The 16,895-nt window shown below is 38.1% G+C and overlaps 2 protein-coding genes across 5 annotated transcripts; one reads left to right on the top strand and one right to left on the bottom strand.

Moving 5' to 3' along the window:
- Window positions 1-4,725: 4,725 nt before the first annotated feature.
- Window positions 4,726-10,839, top strand: LOC103959266 (18S rRNA aminocarboxypropyltransferase). The gene is made up of 9 exons (XM_009371617.3): window positions 4,726-5,085; window positions 5,194-5,246; window positions 5,581-5,646; window positions 6,799-6,839; window positions 7,561-7,697; window positions 8,875-8,965; window positions 9,290-9,361; window positions 9,855-9,967; window positions 10,509-10,839. Exons 1-9 carry the CDS (start codon window positions 4,971-4,973, stop codon window positions 10,631-10,633), a joined length of 813 nt encoding a protein of 270 aa, XP_009369892.1. The 5' UTR covers window positions 4,726-4,970; the 3' UTR covers window positions 10,634-10,839.
- A 1,114-nt stretch (window positions 10,840-11,953) lies between these two features.
- Window positions 11,954-14,186, bottom strand: LOC103959265 (nuclear speckle splicing regulatory protein 1). 4 transcript variants are annotated; one of them, XM_048581924.1, is made up of 3 exons: window positions 13,871-14,186; window positions 13,731-13,775; window positions 11,954-13,171 (listed from the first exon to the last, which is right to left on the bottom strand). In XM_048581924.1, exon 3 carries the CDS (start codon window positions 13,137-13,139, stop codon window positions 12,141-12,143), a length of 999 nt encoding a protein of 332 aa, XP_048437881.1. In that variant the 5' UTR covers window positions 13,140-13,171; window positions 13,731-13,775; window positions 13,871-14,186; the 3' UTR covers window positions 11,954-12,140. The 4 variants fall into 4 exon arrangements, with proteins under 4 accessions (XP_048437881.1, XP_048437880.1, XP_048437879.1 ...); XM_048581923.1 differs by having other exon boundaries at window positions 11,954-13,168; XM_048581922.1 differs by having other exon boundaries at window positions 13,731-14,186.
- Window positions 14,187-16,895: the final 2,709 nt, after the last annotated feature.

Genomic DNA, 16,895 nt, shown 5'->3' with positions numbered 1-16,895 from the left:
CGAAACCTAGTATGCCTTGCAATGTCTTAAATCATAACTCATATTTATCGTAATCACTAGTGAATGTTCAATATCCCTCTAGGTCCCATGCCAGCTCCCCATCTGTGTGCCAATTGCCAAAGGAAAATCATCTTCAGGCCCCGTGCCAGCTCCCCATCCTTGGGCTAATTACCAGAGGAAAAAGCCTTCAAGGCCTATGCCAACACCGTAACCGTCACCCGGGACAGAATCTATCCCTCGCCCCGTAGCGGAATAGGGACCACTAGATAAGTACAAAACTATTGAACATACATATATTTAAAAAGCAACTTCATAGTATAAAGTCATCCATTATCTATGCTATGAAAAGGTGTTCTAAACATGTTCTAAATAGTATATCGTCATCCATCAAATATTCTATAAAGAACAAGGGTTATAGGAAAAATAGTAGTAATTCAATCTAGCCTCAGTAAGCATGTCAAAAACGGATTCAGATTGTCGAATTACCTTAAGAATGGTCCTAGGTAAATTTCGAAAAGTCAACATAAAGAATATTCCAAGGAATATTCCCTAACAAAATATTCCCTAATGGAATATTCCCCATAAAGGGTATGGGCCGGTTAGGGTTTAGGGTTTGAAATGTTAAAGGGTTTTGTAAAGACTTGGGCTAGGGCTAAAGGTTAGGTTAATGGGTGAGGGCTTAAAGGGGCTTTGGGTTCCAAAGCCCAAAGGTTTCAGGGTTGCCCAAAAGGGCTTTAAGTTTAGGGCCGAAGGCCCTATTCAAATGGCCCAAGGGCCTTTGGGTTTTAAAAGAAAAATAAACAAATAAATAAATAAATATCAAATAATTGGGTTGGGCTTGGGTAATCTGGCCCAAGGCCTAGACTTAAAAGGATTTGGGTTTGAGGTTTTAGCGGGCCAAGGCCCGACGTTGGTTACGGCCCAAAGGGCCTAAGTTTGGTGGGTCGCCTGACCTCAAGAAGAAGAAGGCTGGATTTCGGCCGGAAAATTGGACAAACTTTAAACATTCATAACTTTGTCAACACTCAAAGAAATGTGATTCAAAAACAAAAATCATAGTTCTCGACGAGATGAAGAGAATGGTACCTCGCACGACGGCCAGAAAACGCCTTGAAGTCGCCGAGGTCGCCAGAAAACTGGGTAAGATTCAAAGGAAAGTTGTAGTACTCAGCGAGACGAAGAGATTGATACCTTGCACGTCGGCCAACTTGCCATGGTTTGGCTAGAAATTGGCCCGAAAGCCATCAGACTCGTTGGTAAAACTGGGAAAACACCTCCGAGTTGTTTCTTACTACAAACCTTCACCAAAGCACCTAAAATGAGTCCTAACTAGGGTTTGATCGATCGAAGAGAAAGATTAGAGAGAGTTCCGAAGCTTACCAAGGTCGAGGGATGAGAAATCTGTTGGAAATGTGCCCTAAAACCAATCATATGATGATACTTTATGGACATTTCACATGTTAAACTAATCTAGTTTAATATTAAGGGCAAACATTATTGTTTGAGCCGTCTCATATAAATGTTATATGCTTAAACGATAAGTCCAAGGAATATGTGATTGGGAGAATGCGATCTAAAGAAGTTAGATTCATGAGACCATTCTTTCGTAGACACATCCTAAACGTTCCTGATCATAGGATTGCCAATTGGGCATTGACAGTCCGTTAAGATCAGTACGTGCTGTGTCTTCTCTCAGGGAGAGTGACTAGTCTCGAGTCATTGGTGTGAGTGACACCAAGACAAGCATGTAGGTGCTCAATAGAGAATGAGTTCACTGAACACGATCAACGAGGAGTTCTCATATTCATGTCACATGAGAACTCATGTTTGGGATAATGCAAAGTAGTCCTTTGACCTGAGGCATCACAGCTGTCTTGTGGTTAGGTACTTGATCTTTGATTATGTCAAAGTCACTCTATCAGGGTGTCCACGGCATCGTCGGGGTTAAGCCACTTAGCCATGGAGGCAAGTGAATGCGCAACAAGGGATCTCTAACCTTCAAACTGTTTGAGGGAGAATACTCTATGATATGATTTAGAATCTCTGGCCAGAGTATAAATGAGATGTTGGAATGCGTTCCAGATCACATTCAAGGTAATCATATAAGTACAAGATTCACATTGGATAGTAGACATGAATAAACTATCAAACCAAACAATGTGGTCAAGAGTATTGCATTAGAGAAAAACCGTATTGCATTTGTAATCCTAAAACTGAATAGGTTCTCCACCTCTTCTGATTAGCTTGGGTAACCATGACATGCTGCTAGGCGTCAACCATGGTTTGTGGAAGCCCTAAACGTGTATAAACACTAAAGGGAGAATTGAAAGTAAGTTTCAATCCACAATCGATTTGAAAGAGTTTGAATCGCCCACTGCCTCGCTAAAAGGAACCTAATGGATCGTACACCGTGTAAGGTAGAGATTGAAGATTCAACGGAGATGAGTAAGAATAATTAAATGGTTTAATTATTTATGGCAAGGATTAATTAATATGTTAATTAATCAAACGAATAAGTTCGTTAAAAGACCTCGGGATAGTTTTGGACCTTAAGGCCCAATGGGCTTCGAACGTCAAGTCCATTGACTTAAGTTGTATGACAACTTAATGAATAATGATTCACAAAGGCCCAAATAGCCCAATAAATCCCCTTAGGCCGGCCATGTTAGAGAAGGAGTGGTTTTGGACTTATTTACAAGTTTGCCACTCAAATGAATTAAGGAATAAGTATGACTTAATAGCCAAAATTCATTAAGGGTTATTTTTGGGGAAAGGATGAGAACACAAGCTCTCATTTCTCTAAAAAATTTCGGCCATCTTGGAGGGATCATCTAGCAATCAAACTCCTCCAAGGTCACTCATTTCTTCTTCATTATGCCTTGGTGATGAATCATTAGAGGTTCTCAATTTTGGGAACTTGGAGAAACCTTTTCATCCATCCAAATCCATGGATCTAAGATGCAAGGAATGAAGGCCCTCTCTTTGGGTGATTAGCCTTTGCTTATGCAAAGAGGAATCTACAAAGGTATTGATTTCTCAACTCACTTTGTTTTGAGTTGAGTCTTGGTTCACCTATCTACTAGGCTTTGAATTTCATGGGTAAATGTTTTGTTTTAAGTGCATACAAGCATGATTCCGCCTTTAATTGTTAATTGCATGTTATTGATGTTGCTTAAATGAACATGTTTTTCACAAATCTTCCTTCAAAATCTTGCCGGAGTCGAACTCCAAACAGTGGGGGTACCACTATGCAGAGAGAGAATGCGAAAGAGAGAGAGAGAGAGAGAGAGAGAGAGAGAGAGAGCGTGGTACAGTGGTGTGGTGGTGTCGTCGTCGAAGTCTCCTTGGGTGTGGGGTGACTGGGTGTGTGTGTGTGTGTGTGTGAGTTCGGGGAAGAGGGAAGAAGAGAGTTACAGAGAGTCGAGAGGGAAAGACAAGGGAAAAGGAGGGACAAGAGAGAACTGAGAGAGGAGAGAGAGAGAGAGAAAGACTGAGGGACACAAATCAAGGGGTGGGCCCCTTGGGGTCACCAATTAAGACCCAAAAATCAATTTTAAAAGAACGAAAATACCCCATTCGTTCCGATAAAATCGAGATGGGTTGTTACATCAAATATTATGAAACTCTATGAAAATCATAAGTATTGACAAACATTTGTATCTATGACACATGATACTCCTCCAAAGAATTTACTTAACTCAATCATGACTAGTGATTTATTATTTGCGAATACAAGTTCATGACGATTATGTGAAATTACCTTGTATTCTAGCATCAATTCCTACATGCAAACTAAGTGGCCCTCTTAATAGACATACAATAATAAGTTATCAATAAACATAGATAATAAAATCACATTCACATTTTATGAAACAATAACTGGCTGGATGCAACCAATTCATATAAATATTATGTTCATGATTTCGAATTCACCTCTAGCTAAACAGAAAGTAGTTACACATGTTTGTGATAATTGAAAACAACTTACAATAATCATCGAAACTAAATAAAGATAGAAACTAAGAACTCATGTATCTTCAATAGTAGAAACGGCTTGAATGGATGCAGATGATGAATGGTAGGAATGGCAGACAGAAAGTGGTTGTGTGTGGATGAAGGAATTGTCTCCTTAAAAGTCTGGATATAAGTATCTATATGTTTGTAAGAGAATTTTGGGACTCTTTAATTCAGCTATATGTTGTAAGAGAGTTATGGATTATAATAGGACTCTAAGTATTAAGTTGGAGAGTGATTCAAAGTGATTAGGACTCTTTAATTTAGCTAGAGATATGATAAGATGAAATGCACATCAGCTGCCAATCTTTTTTATTGTGTTTCACTCCAACCAAGACTCCTCTTCCTTGTGCATTTCCTTGTCTTCCAAGCCTCAACTTCAATTCCTCCAAATTTTTGCACAAGCTTAGCACCATTCAAACTCCAAAAACGTCCAACCCTAGTTCTTTCCATGCATGCCATCCAAACCAACTCTAAAACCGCTCCATTTTGCTCCAATTAACCTCTAATTGTCAACTTTAGTAACTAAACCTATAATAAAACGAAAATAACGGAAAACAATATAACAAATAAAAATTAACCAAGTAAATATAGAGAAATAAGATACCAAAGTCACATTAATACACTCCTATCAAATTGAAAATGTTTTTTTTTTTTTTTGTGTGTGTTCAAAACACGGACGATTCTAGGTAGGATAATGCAAGTAAAATCTGTTTATTCCAGTATTCCAGTGCTTTATATTATAACCCATAACCCGTGAACCGAATGCCATGAAAATTTTCTCGCTAAATAATATAAAAATCTGTTAAAATTTATCAAAATTCTAATTGAATTCGCAACAAACGAAAAACAAAAGCCCAGCAAGCAAACCAGACGAGCCACCCTAAAACCCTGTCTGAGGAGAGCTAAGAACGCTTGCGCAGATTCCGCAGCAAAAGCAAAAGAAAGCAAAGGAAATGGGTAACAACAAGCGGTTCAAGAACCATAAGCCGCCTCACCGTGACCGTGGGCAATCTAGCCGGACCCATCACCATCTTCCACAGTCTGACGAATCCCTACCGTCTGATCAAGGTCTCCAATTTTGTTTCCATTATTGCACACAAGGTGTTTGATATAATTCCTGCTGTGGTTTCATTGGGTTTTTTATTTTTATTATTTTCTTTTTGGTTGGTACTGCAGCTACTGAAGAGGAGCCAACAGCAACAGGTCCCAAAATCCAGCTTGCAATGTGGGTATGCATTTCTTTGCTTTTTCTTTTACTACAAGCTTTGTTTTTCCCTTAAACTTCTCTTTTCTCTTCAAATTGGTGTGCTTTTCTGTCTCTGTTTTTACCTATAATATTCGTCTTAGATTGTTATTTTCGATTATAGTTCAATTGCAATGACTTCTGTTCATATTTAGAAGGTGTACAAATCTACTGCATTTGATTTCGACTAATTTGTTTGAGATAACATCCGAATCCTGTGGCCTTACTCTGTTCAGCTAAAATGAACTTTTCAAATGTTATCCTTAATTTCAGTCCATTCTGTGAACCTCAAATCAATTGGTGCTGTTTTGTTGATTCAGGATTTTGGCCAATGTGATGCAAAAAGATGCACGGGACGCAAGCTTTCAAGATTTGGCTTTTTGAAAGTAAGTGCCTGCTTATTTTTTTTTTTGAATCACTCGTTCGCTTTTAAAATTTGTATGTTACCTAGGTTTTTTTTCCATCTGTTAAAAGAATTGGCTTGTGGTCATCTCTATAAAGTTTTCATCTTTAATGTGGATGGTAAATTGTCATCGTTTGTATGATTTGATCAATTGGCTATAGGGTTAGTGTATTGAAATCTTTGTTAGATATTATGTGTACAATTTTTTTTTTTTTCAATTGTAGAAGGGAAGTATTGAAATGAGAATTAGGTCGAATTTACATCTTTTCAGTGAAAAACAATAACTCTTTTGTAGAAGCTCTATCTTATTTATGTTGTTCTATGACATTACAAGAATTTTTCCTGCGTACTGTTGAAGTTTATCGATCTTTTTCTTGACTTTGTCCTGATTAAGTTTTCCTAGTTCGCACTATGAGCACTTGAGCCTATTCATGACCAAATATATGAAGATTGCCTTTAACTCTTGGTCTATTAAACTATCTATAAAAGTGCCGGAGCTAGGATTTAATGTGTGGTAGGGCCTCTCATATATATGGTAATTTGAACATAAAACATGAGAGAACGAAGTTATTTGCATAAAAATTGAAAGGTCCTAAATTCAATAGAGAGAACTAAAAACATTGCACAAAGCCATAAACCCGAATATGAGGTAAGGAGCAAGCAAGAAATTTTCTAAAATATAAGTTAAAGCCAAAGAAAAGTTGATAGAATAAGGAGGGAAAGAGAACACTGCACCGCCAAAAGAGGGACAGAGAGAAAAAGGAGGCTGGCCTGGAATGAAAAAGAGTTTGGATTGAGAACACACCTGAATTTTAAGAGTATTAGACTGATATGCAGCAACACCATCTGTTATAGTAGCAAGAAGAAAAAAAGGCAGGATGGGCTGGAGACCATTCTGGTCCCTTGGTGGCTCTGCCACGGATCTATAATGTTTTGGAGTGTACTGGGTTACAACTATGACACAATTAAGTACATAATATTTAAATGTGAGAACTTGTTGGGACAAACAAAACTGTGACATGGTACCAAATGCATTTTCCTTAAACTGTAAAACCTGGATATGGAATTTAAGATTTATTATATGGTTTTGCTTTTGCAATTTCTTTAGTGTTAATATTCATACTGTTTCTTGCAGGAATTGCGTGTCAATAATGGTTTTGGAGGCATTGTTTTGAGGTACTTTAAAAAATTATCTTGTACTGAGAGTGAATCTCAGATCGGAGAAATACGGGACCTTGCATGTGTGGGCTACTCCCATATTGCCAATTGGTTTTATGGTGGAACCTCAACTTTCTTCGTTTTACCTTGCTATACCCATATGTTAATTACATTTTTTTAATAATGTCATGTTGTATTGTGTTAGTTTTATATCAGTATCTTGCTGCACTGGAATATTATACAGAAAATTTTAAATAAATTATATTCCAAAAATCAAGCGAGCATCACTTGATCTTTCTGATGGTGTAATGGGAGAGGTTGAATCATTATAGCCTTCTGCATTACCCTCAAATTATCAATTTCGCTTCATCTACATTTCCACCCTAAATGATATATCTGAGCTCTAAAGAATGAGTGTTTCAGTTTTTGAAGAATTTTTGCCCCGTTTCTTTAGGAGAGATATTGGGTTAAGCTGAGCTTTAGGAGAGGCTCTTGTTATAGTTCTAATTGAAATTTATATTCTAATGGAAATTTATAGTAGCACCTTTGTTCCTTCCATTGAACAGTTTATACTTTTAAAATGACATTCATTACTTCATGGTTCATCATAGAAACACATATGAATTCTGCTGTTCCTTTCACTAAACAGTTTATGCATTTGAAATGACAATTACTGCTTCTTGGTTCATTAAGGTGCATATATGCATTCTTTTACTAGTGTTGTTTTCCATTTCTGCAGTCCAGTTGGGACGCTTTGTGTCTCAAGAGAAGATTATAGTTTAATCCAGCGAAAAGGATTGGCTGTTGTGGATTGCTCTTGGGCACGCTTGGATGATGTACCATTTGTGAAGCTGCGTTGCACTGCTCCTCGCCTCTGTATGAGCTTTGGTTCTTCAATCAATTAGCTAGCTTGGAGTAGGTTATTTATAGTATGATATGGGGCTACAGACAACCAGGAGTGTCCAACATGTCTATTAAAAAAATGATATGCACTATGAAAACATTAAATATGAGAATACAAATTTGATATGCCAAAGACAGTTTCAAATGCATAACTCGGTGGGAGCTTAGTCTTCATGTGTACTCTTATATTAACAAAAAATGAAAAGAGTCTAAGATTACACATGGTGATTCATTATACCATACAAGATTTTACCATTAACAAATAAAACCCTGGTCATAAATCTAAGAATAAAGGTGGAAACTGTATCCTTTGAAGTGTGTGTAAGCCTCTGAAGTCTCTCGCCCACACTGATTCTCTGTGTCTGTAAGTATAGAAAATGAAATTAAAAATTCCTTTGGAGTAACAAAAATAAATAAATACATGAAGAAAATGCATATAGACTGCCCTAGCAAACTATGAAACTGAAAATACTGTTACTAACTGGGAGAGTGATTGAAGAAATTCCAAAAGAATTTATCAGTTTCTAACTAAAGTGTTTAGTTATTTTCATTATTTGTCTGGCTTTTTGCTATGTAATTCTAAAACACAACTGGTTAGCTTCAAGATTAGAGCCTGATATGTGCTATGTACCTTTTTTAAAAATGCCATCAGTATTGTGTAAGTGAGTGTGACACAGAGCGCTCTTATTGTAGACTCGTTCTCAGGATAAAATAATTTCCATGTGGTCATTCCTTGTAGATGTTATATTTGTATTGCAATGCAACCTGTTACCGTGACGTTTTTCTTACCAGTCGCATACCGTTAGCAACACTAGAATAGCCTTTCTAAACAGAGACACAGAAAGTTAGCTCACAGAGCTGATATGCATTGCTTCTAGGCTGAGCAACCATGTTTAATTAAAGTTCGTCTGCCTAATGTGATAATTATCTGTTCGCTACTAGTCTAGATTGATAGCAACCTTGTTTATCATTTTTATAATGTAATTGATTCTTCTGCTTGTTATAATCATGTTATATGGTGTTATTAATGGATCACAAAATTGATTGTAAATAAGCTACTAGTATTCTCACATGCATGAAGTTGAATTTCTGTGTTTGACAGTTTTCTTCTTACCAGCTCACTAACATTTACAAATCATATAATTTGCAGTGCCTTGGCTTGTAGCAGCAAATCCAGTAAATTATGGTCGACCCTGTCAACTATCTTGTGTGGAGGCATTATCTGCGGCTTTGTTCATATGGTACTAGAATCTCTTTTCATTACCTTGCAGAAGCTGATACCTTTTTGGTCCTTAATTACACCAGTTCAATCTCTTATGTTTACTTCTTTCACTTTCTTAAAATAAAACTTATTAAAGTTTTATGACTTTTAGGGTTTTCCATAGAATAGCTTAATTATCACGTGATTGTCAATTTAAGCTCTGAACTATTTTTCAGCCAATTTATTCCCTGAAAATGGGCCAACTTAGGATTTGGCGTCTATTTGGCTCAACAGTTTGATCTGTCATCTGCCAGACATGCAGTTGATTTTTTTTCTTAAATGTTTCTTTTATACGATTTTACAGTGGGGAAGAAGAAACTGCAAATTTGTTGCTCGGAAAGTTCAAATGGGGTCATGCTTTCCTGTCCCTCAATAGGTATGTGATTATCTTTTATTGGGTTTTGTATTTAGTTTTGCATATATGTTCATCAGAAATCATCGTCCAGGTAAGAAATTAGAGCTGTGTCAATTCAAACATGTAGCTGACGAAGAAAATGTACAACCAATTAACGAAATGATGTCTAACTTTTTAGGACATGCCTTTAGTATAATTTGGTCATGTTTGAGTAAAGAAAAATGATCTTAGCTAAATCAATATCTTTTTAGTTTTTGAACTTCCAGATTGATCTAGGTTGTTACTCTCTTCGGGATTTTCTTCCTCGGTCTCTGGCCTCACAGTTTCAGACGATTTAGATATTGTAATTCTAGGAAACAATGTAATTTATGACTGACGTCAGGTTAAAAACGAAAGTTCCATACAATCCCAGATTGACTAGTGTTTTCTAATGAGATTAGTGGCTGAAATTCAACTGTATCCAACCGCTTAACGTTCAAGTAATGACCACTTTATTATCATGGTATCAATGCAGGGAACTTCTGAAGGCATACTCCAAATGTGAAAATAGTGCTGAAATAATTTCAGTCCAAAATGATTGGCTTTCACAAACCAGTCAGGTTCCAAAGTCTCCTAGAGAAGTAAAAGGTACTTTTTACTTTTATAAACAGAAAGTAAATTCTTTTTACAAGACATCAGGTTTGATCTGTTGTTTCGACTCATGTCCCATAAGATTTCAGGAGCATTTCATTTGAATCCTTTTCATATTTGTAGGGTCTTCTATTTTACTTTTATTTGTGGTTGTATGCTGCTCGTCAGCCTGTTCATCTTAATACAGTATTGGGTTGGTGGTTGATGAAGGGTGCCCCCTACCTTTTGTTTGGCACTTATTCACAGAGACCTGACCTATCAACCAACATTTGACCCTTTCCTTTGCACCGGATGAGATTGTCTGGTCTTGTGTTGTAAATATTGCTTAAATTCGTTACCAGGTTTTGTAACCAACATAGTACTAAGACTATACACGTTCACTCGGTTTATCTGGGCAACAATTGAGGGTGCCAATTTGCTTAAGTGGCCTTAGCAAGGTGTTTTGCAATTCAATTGAACGGAGGTGATATCTCTCCAAAGAGCATCTTTGTAGGGAAAAGTATGATAATCTCAGCACGTCTGTTTTCTGCTGTTACAGGAGGAGCAGACCTGTCCTCTCTCGGTGAAGATGACGACTCTTGTGATTCCGACGATGGGCTTCCGCCACTGGAAAGGAATATGAATCACTTAGACATACAGGAAAGTGATGAAGAAAGTGATTAACAAAGGATAATGATATGTTTAATCAGCGTGTGATTTTGGCTTTTGATGTGTGTTACCTATTTATATTGCCCGAGGGACGTTTTTTTCTTTGATGTGTATTATTCGGTTTGCGATAGTCCACTTGTGGTATAAGACGCATACCTATTTATTAAATTTATACCTTAGATCTATGAAATATCAATCTTGAATGACTGACTCATATTATAGCACGTGGATTACAAACTAGCTATTGGCTTGCAATTATCGCACTTGAGAGAGGCATTTGAAATAATGCATTAAAGTGCCTCTCAAATTATGATGCGTGGTGAATCATTGACCCTTATTCGCACCTAATAAGTTCACTACTGGGGATTAGCTTCAAGGAAAATTTGAGTTTATCTACAGCTTTTAGAGCATTCCCGCTCCTAAAAACCTTCTAGGCAATGGTCAATTCAATCCACCGAAATGAACAGTAATTGATTGTAATGAACAGTAACTGTCTAAGTGCATCTTCGTAAATTGAATAGTCTAAGCAATTCGTATTAAAAAAAATTTATAAAATAATTTTATTTTTAATTTTAAAAAATAGATTGAATTTTTAACCAATCTCGTCACGTCACATGTCATTATTTGAAATTATAATTTTTTGTTTTATTTTTTCTGTAATTTTTAACATTTTTTTTTATAAATTTTTATTAAGTTAAAAAATCCGGACCGTTGGATTTCAAAACAGCCCAAATTTGGACACATGGCCAACGGTAAGATTTCTAACTTTTTCCTTTTTTTTTAGGCCGAGAAACTTGGACCCTTGATTTGGAAATCGAATGGTCCAGAATTTTGCCACGCCATTAGCCTTTGGTTTTAAAATTCAAATTTTTTTTACTGTTGGAAATCTAATGGCCATCGTTGGAAATCATTGGGATTTTGGGGTTGGGGGGAAGAGGGTGTGGGGAGGGGAATAAATGGGCTGTTCCTTAGGGGATTAAAATTAGGATGAACTTGCTCTTATGGAAGTTCCTATCATTCTTTCATGTTAAGTGAAAAATAGAATAGGCACGAAAAATCTTGACCCAACCACAAATAATAAGACAGAGGGATCTGTTTTGTGATGTCTTCAAGAACAAAATGGTTGATATGTTTTTTGACGAACGACAAGATAATTTACTCTAAATTGATCTAAACTACGAGAACTGAGAGGATTTGAACCAGTGAGTTGATGTCTCAATTTAAATCTGAAAATTCATTGATCCGTAAACGCTTCATATCAAATACAAGATATTCCATTAGTATATACACGATATACCATGAAAAATTTGTCCTTATTTTTGCCTCTCCGCATAGTGTACCAACCATCATTCTTTTATTCATCTTATCACCTAACATGATCCAGTCAAATGGTGAAACGTTTAAACAAAACACACAAGAACATACAATAGACAGTGCATTATCGGATCCGAAATTGCATCCCTCCCGGTATCAAACATTACTTTCGTTCAGCCTTTACAAACATTCATGACAAGCAGAAATTCTATGGTTCTTTAGGTCTCTTCCTTGCTAGATAGCGTTCTCTTGCTGCAGCCACGTCATCTGCACTTCTTTTATGATGATTACTACTCGGTTGGTTTTCTGGCGGCTGTTCAACTGACGGTTTTTCCTGTGCTGATGCATTTGAAGCTTGCTTTTCTTCAGAGAGCTCATCACGACGTTTAGACTTGGTTAATCTTTCATCTTGATGTCCCTCTATCACCCTGGGAGACTCCAACGGCACTGATGCTGCAGCGATTACTCTGTCTTCAAGTTTGTCTGGCTTGCCTGATTCGGTCTGCTTCTCTAGATGCCCCTCTCTCACACTGGAAGGCCCCAATGGCTCCAATGCTACAGTAATTGGTCTATCTCTATCTTCATGTTTATCCGGCCTGCTTAATTCCTCCTGCTTCTCTAGCTTCCTGGACTTCACATTTTCTGCACCAAAAGCAACATTTTTTTGAAGGTTGAAGTAGAAATCAGTCAAGTCTTTCTTCTTGGTAACATCATCTTTCTCCTCCCGAAGTTGACGCAGTCGATCTTCCTCTGCCCATTTTGCTTGCTCTGCAAGTTTCTTTTTGTAAGCACCTGTGACAAAGCGTTCCTTGTCTGCATAGAGGTGATCCTCTTGGTTTCTCTCTTTCTGTAGTTTTCTCTCGTATATTATCTCCTGCTCTCGCTTTCGTTCTTCTGCCTTTCTCTGTATACCAGGAATATACCTTGCCATTCTCTCTTGACGATCTTGCACCCGAGGTTGGATGGCTTTCTGTTTCATCTGGTCATAAACTCCATCGTAGTCGAACACCGACGGATCCTGCTCCAGTGCCTTCCTCTGCTGTTCCTCAATATCCTTGAGAGATTTGTTCTTGGAAGCCTGGCGAGATATTTCCTTCTCAACATCATTGTCGTCGTCATTGTCATCAAAACCCAGAGGTTTAGGGACAGGAGGCCTTGTCGGCTGCTTCTTCTGCTGCCCCCTTAGGTTCAACCCGTACTTAATCATTCTTCTTCTTCTTCCCTCTATATGATGTTCTGCTTCCAAATTCAATCCGCAAAAGGCAGTTAGTTAGTTTCGAATAATTTTGTAGGAGCTATATTGAGAATCAGTTATCGAGGGATTTAAATAGGTGTACAAGCATACACAAACACAATATTCCATATCACATATGGATTCTAATAGTCTTCCTAATTCTAAAAGGACAAGGTGGGTTTTTTATGAGTTAATCCGTAACTCTGTAAATTACAAAAGGCTCCTTCATATAAGATTTATGAGTTAACCCAAAACAATACCTCCTCGATATCTGATCTTTTCTTCTTTTCATTCACTCTAATTTCACAAATTTATGAGTAATCGAAATTGGAGGAGAGAAAACCACATACATCAAATCTTATGCAAAAAAAAAAAAAAAAATATGCGAATCATATCAATGTCAAATGCATCGGAAGAGTACATACGAAACCCTGAACCCAAAATTTTGATGAAGTCCGCAAATCGAATGAAACAGAACAACCAGAAAAAAGCACGAAACCAAAACCCTAGTAGCAAAAACGCATTGCAGGGGAACGAAGAGGTAAAGTAAGTAAGGACACTTACACGAATGAGCGCTTGATCGGCAGCCGCGACGAAAAATCAAAAGGCCTACAAAGAAAGGGGAGCGAACAAATTGAAAACCCTAATTTGACAACGCAAAACCCACCATTAGAGAAAGCATCAGCATCTATGAAGAAGCAAACCCACAAAACAGATGAGAAAGCTAAATCTGTATAGAGCTTCTCCCAATTGGAACAAAGAGACCCAGTGCTGGAATCGGTGTTCGTTGTTTCCTGAAAACAACCAAAACAAAAACCAAAATCCAAAAAAAAAAAAAGAAAATGTAAAAGCAAGTATGTGAGAGAGAGAACGGAAACAAGAAAAATGATTTCTTCCTTAATTTCTCTTTTGATTTGGGAAATTTGGGGGTTTCTCAGAATTTGGGATTTCTAGGGTTCCTTCCCATCCATCTATTTTCGTCGTTCAGATTTCTTCTTCGTTTCTTTCTGTTTGAGAACGGGACGAAGTGGGTTTCTTTTAAATATACGATATTTTTTGTTATTTATTTTCCGGAAATACCCCTTCCCGCAAATCCTTTGTGGCGAAGGCCCGGGGATCTCTGATTGTATGGGTAACGACTCATCGGGCTGAAATGGCAGAACTCAGGCCATTAGGTCATATCCAACTTAGGGTTGGCCAGAGGAATCGTTTTAGCCCTCTGTTCTCCAAGATATTAATATTTTAATAAACAATACAGGATCATATTTACCTTCATCTCCAACCGAGGGCTAAAGGGCCATAGAGCTCGTTTTAGCCCTGTCACAAAAAACAGTCTCCAACTAAGGGCCAAAGGGTCAAAGGGCCAAATATAATTTATTATTTAAAAACTACAACTTAAATTCAAATCCAACGACGTCAGCTAGCCGTTGGATTTAAATTTTTTTTTGCTATAAATAGGGTGGATATTGGGCCATAATTCACACAACTTTGAATTCAATCTATTTCAATTCAAGTTTGCAATGAATTCCAACTTTGGATCCTCTTCAGATTCCAACTGGGGGTCCTCATCCAATTCCAAATTGGAAGAAAAATGGGCGCAAATGAGTAGTATCTCTATAAATGAGTACATGAGGTGCTATAGAATGATACGTTCTCATGCCACAACCAAGTACCTACAACATGATCTTGTTGAACATCATTGGGCCAAAAGAAGCATGGAGTAGGCGTTTAAATTTTATGTTGTTAAATGTTTTTTTTATGTTGTATAATTTTTATGTTGGTTAATATTATTTAATATTGTTTCATATTGTTTAATGTTGTTTCATATTGCTTAATTTAATATTGTGAAATGACGATTTTGCCCCTATTATAGTTGTTTCGTTGTGTGGTTGTTTTGGATTTTGTTTGGTTGGTTTTGGACCACACACACTCTCCCACACCCCCTCACCCTTTTCCCTGTCCTGTATCTCTGTCCCTTTCCCTTTCTCTCTCCCATTTCTATCCCCACATGTACGGACACACCCAAAACCATTGAAACCTTCACAGATCGAGGAAACAAATTACATATTCGTGCTCGTGAGGTCCTTGGGAGTTCAACCATACCCATTTCAGGTAAGGATACCTTCATTTTCACGTCGAACTCGGGATACCCCGATTTGGTCACTGTTCATGCACACGGTAATTCTTGTGTTTTTGGGAATTTCAAGCTTGTAGGAAGCTTGGTGAGGTCCTTAGAAGGCTTGGGGTGGTTCGTTTGAAGGTTTTGGACATCAGGATCGTGAGTTTCAAGCTTGGCCGGCGTTGGTGGTGTTTTCCCGGCGAGATTCCGTGGGTTTTAGTGCTTGAAAGTGGTATGGATTTGTTCCTCTCGTTGTAAGCTTTATTTTGGTACCAATTTTGTGAAATTTGGTTGAAAAACGAAGAAGATACAAGGTTTTAAAGTTTTCCCGATTTTCCGGCGCCGAAGTTTCGCCGGAGAAGATGACGGAATATTCCGTCAGTTTGGACGGAATATTCCGTCAGTTTGGACGGAATATTCCTAACGGCATTAACAGAATCCGTCAGAGTTAACGGAATATTCCTGACGGCGTTAACTGACGCCGTCAATGTGCCAGGCACGTGCCTGCGCATGGGCAGCGCGTGTGGCCGTGCCTTGGCCAGCGCGTGGGGGCGCGTGCGGCGTCAGAAAATTTTTCTAAAAATATGGGGATGTTCCTGAGGTTGAGTAGATCACGTTGGTGTATTCATACACCCCATTTGAGCATTGTATGAGAAGTTATTTCGTGATGTTGGTTATGTGCTTTAAAATTAACGTTTTTATAGTTGTTTCGCATATAGGTGAGACCTATCCCGAGGACGAGCGCGGTCATTCGAGGCAAGGGGGTTACGACCCTTCTACATACCAGTGAGTGGGCTTTTGGTTTTCCGTATATACCTATACACTTATGCTTTTCCCAGAAAGTGAAATGAAACGTTTATACGTTTACATGCCATGCTTATTGTTTGCCATTTATTTACGCATTATTAGTCGCATATGTATATATATGTTTGGTGCTGCGGATGCACAGGTAAGTGCCAGATGAGTTATGATTTATATTTATGTTTAGTAGTGGTTTGAGATGCATAGAGAGCTCATAACCTGCACCCCCGGTGTTAGTGCTCCCGCCCAGAGTTGGGCACAGTCCTTCACGTGATGTTCACCTCCCACACCACACGCTCATCTTGGATCCAAGTTAGGTGCACAGTCCTGTTGTACAGACCACTTTAGGTGGTTCCGACTCGTAGGTGACCCACGATTATTCGCCCAGCCTTCATGTGATCGTAGCACTTGAGCGTACTTATTATACACCCAGTACTGTCGTACAAACCACTCTAGGTGGTTTCGACTCATGTGCAGGTATAGTTAGTGAGTTGGAGATTTAAGCTCTAGATTCAGCCGTACAGGTCACGTTAGGTGACTCCGGCTGACAGATTACATGACATTGATTTGACATTTCCTGAGCACTTGCATTTTATCTTGAGACATTTGGCATGGCATATTTTCTGAGCATGACTTATATATATGTATATTATGTTTTCTGGGAAGTATACAGGTTTTACGGCGAGGGGTTAGAATCTTGTTTATGAAATGGTTTTTGAAAAGCTTTGTTTTTGCCCACTCACACTTTTTGTTTTGCGCCCCTCCAGGTTCTAGTTGGCTAGTACTTGTGGTGGCTCCCTAGAGGATTT

This window comes from the organism of the source record quoted next, unplaced genomic scaffold (genome assembly GCF_019419815.1).
Source record: "Pyrus x bretschneideri cultivar Hongxiangsu unplaced genomic scaffold, Pyrus_bretschneideri_v1 Contig18, whole genome shotgun sequence".
Taxonomy (NCBI): domain Eukaryota; kingdom Viridiplantae; phylum Streptophyta; class Magnoliopsida; order Rosales; family Rosaceae; genus Pyrus; species Pyrus x bretschneideri.
The sequence above is the reverse complement of the archived record's forward strand: the minus strand, read 5'-3'. Positions and strand labels throughout refer to the sequence as shown.

Excerpts from the sequence above, each read along its gene's own strand:
- LOC103959265 (XM_048581922.1), bottom strand. The coding sequence starts at position 13,139 with ATGATTAAGTACGGGTTGAACCTAAGGGGGCAGCAGAAGAAGCAGCCG.
- LOC103959266 (XM_009371617.3), top strand. The coding sequence starts at position 4,971 with ATGGGTAACAACAAGCGGTTCAAGAACCATAAGCCGCCTCACCGTGAC. Across the intron at positions 5,247-5,580 it reads AAATCCAGCTTGCAATGTGG|GATTTTGGCCAATGTGATGC; the intron begins GTATGCATTTCT and ends TTGTTGATTCAG. Across the intron at positions 7,698-8,874 it reads TTGCACTGCTCCTCGCCTCT|TGCCTTGGCTTGTAGCAGCA; the intron begins GTATGAGCTTTG and ends TATAATTTGCAG.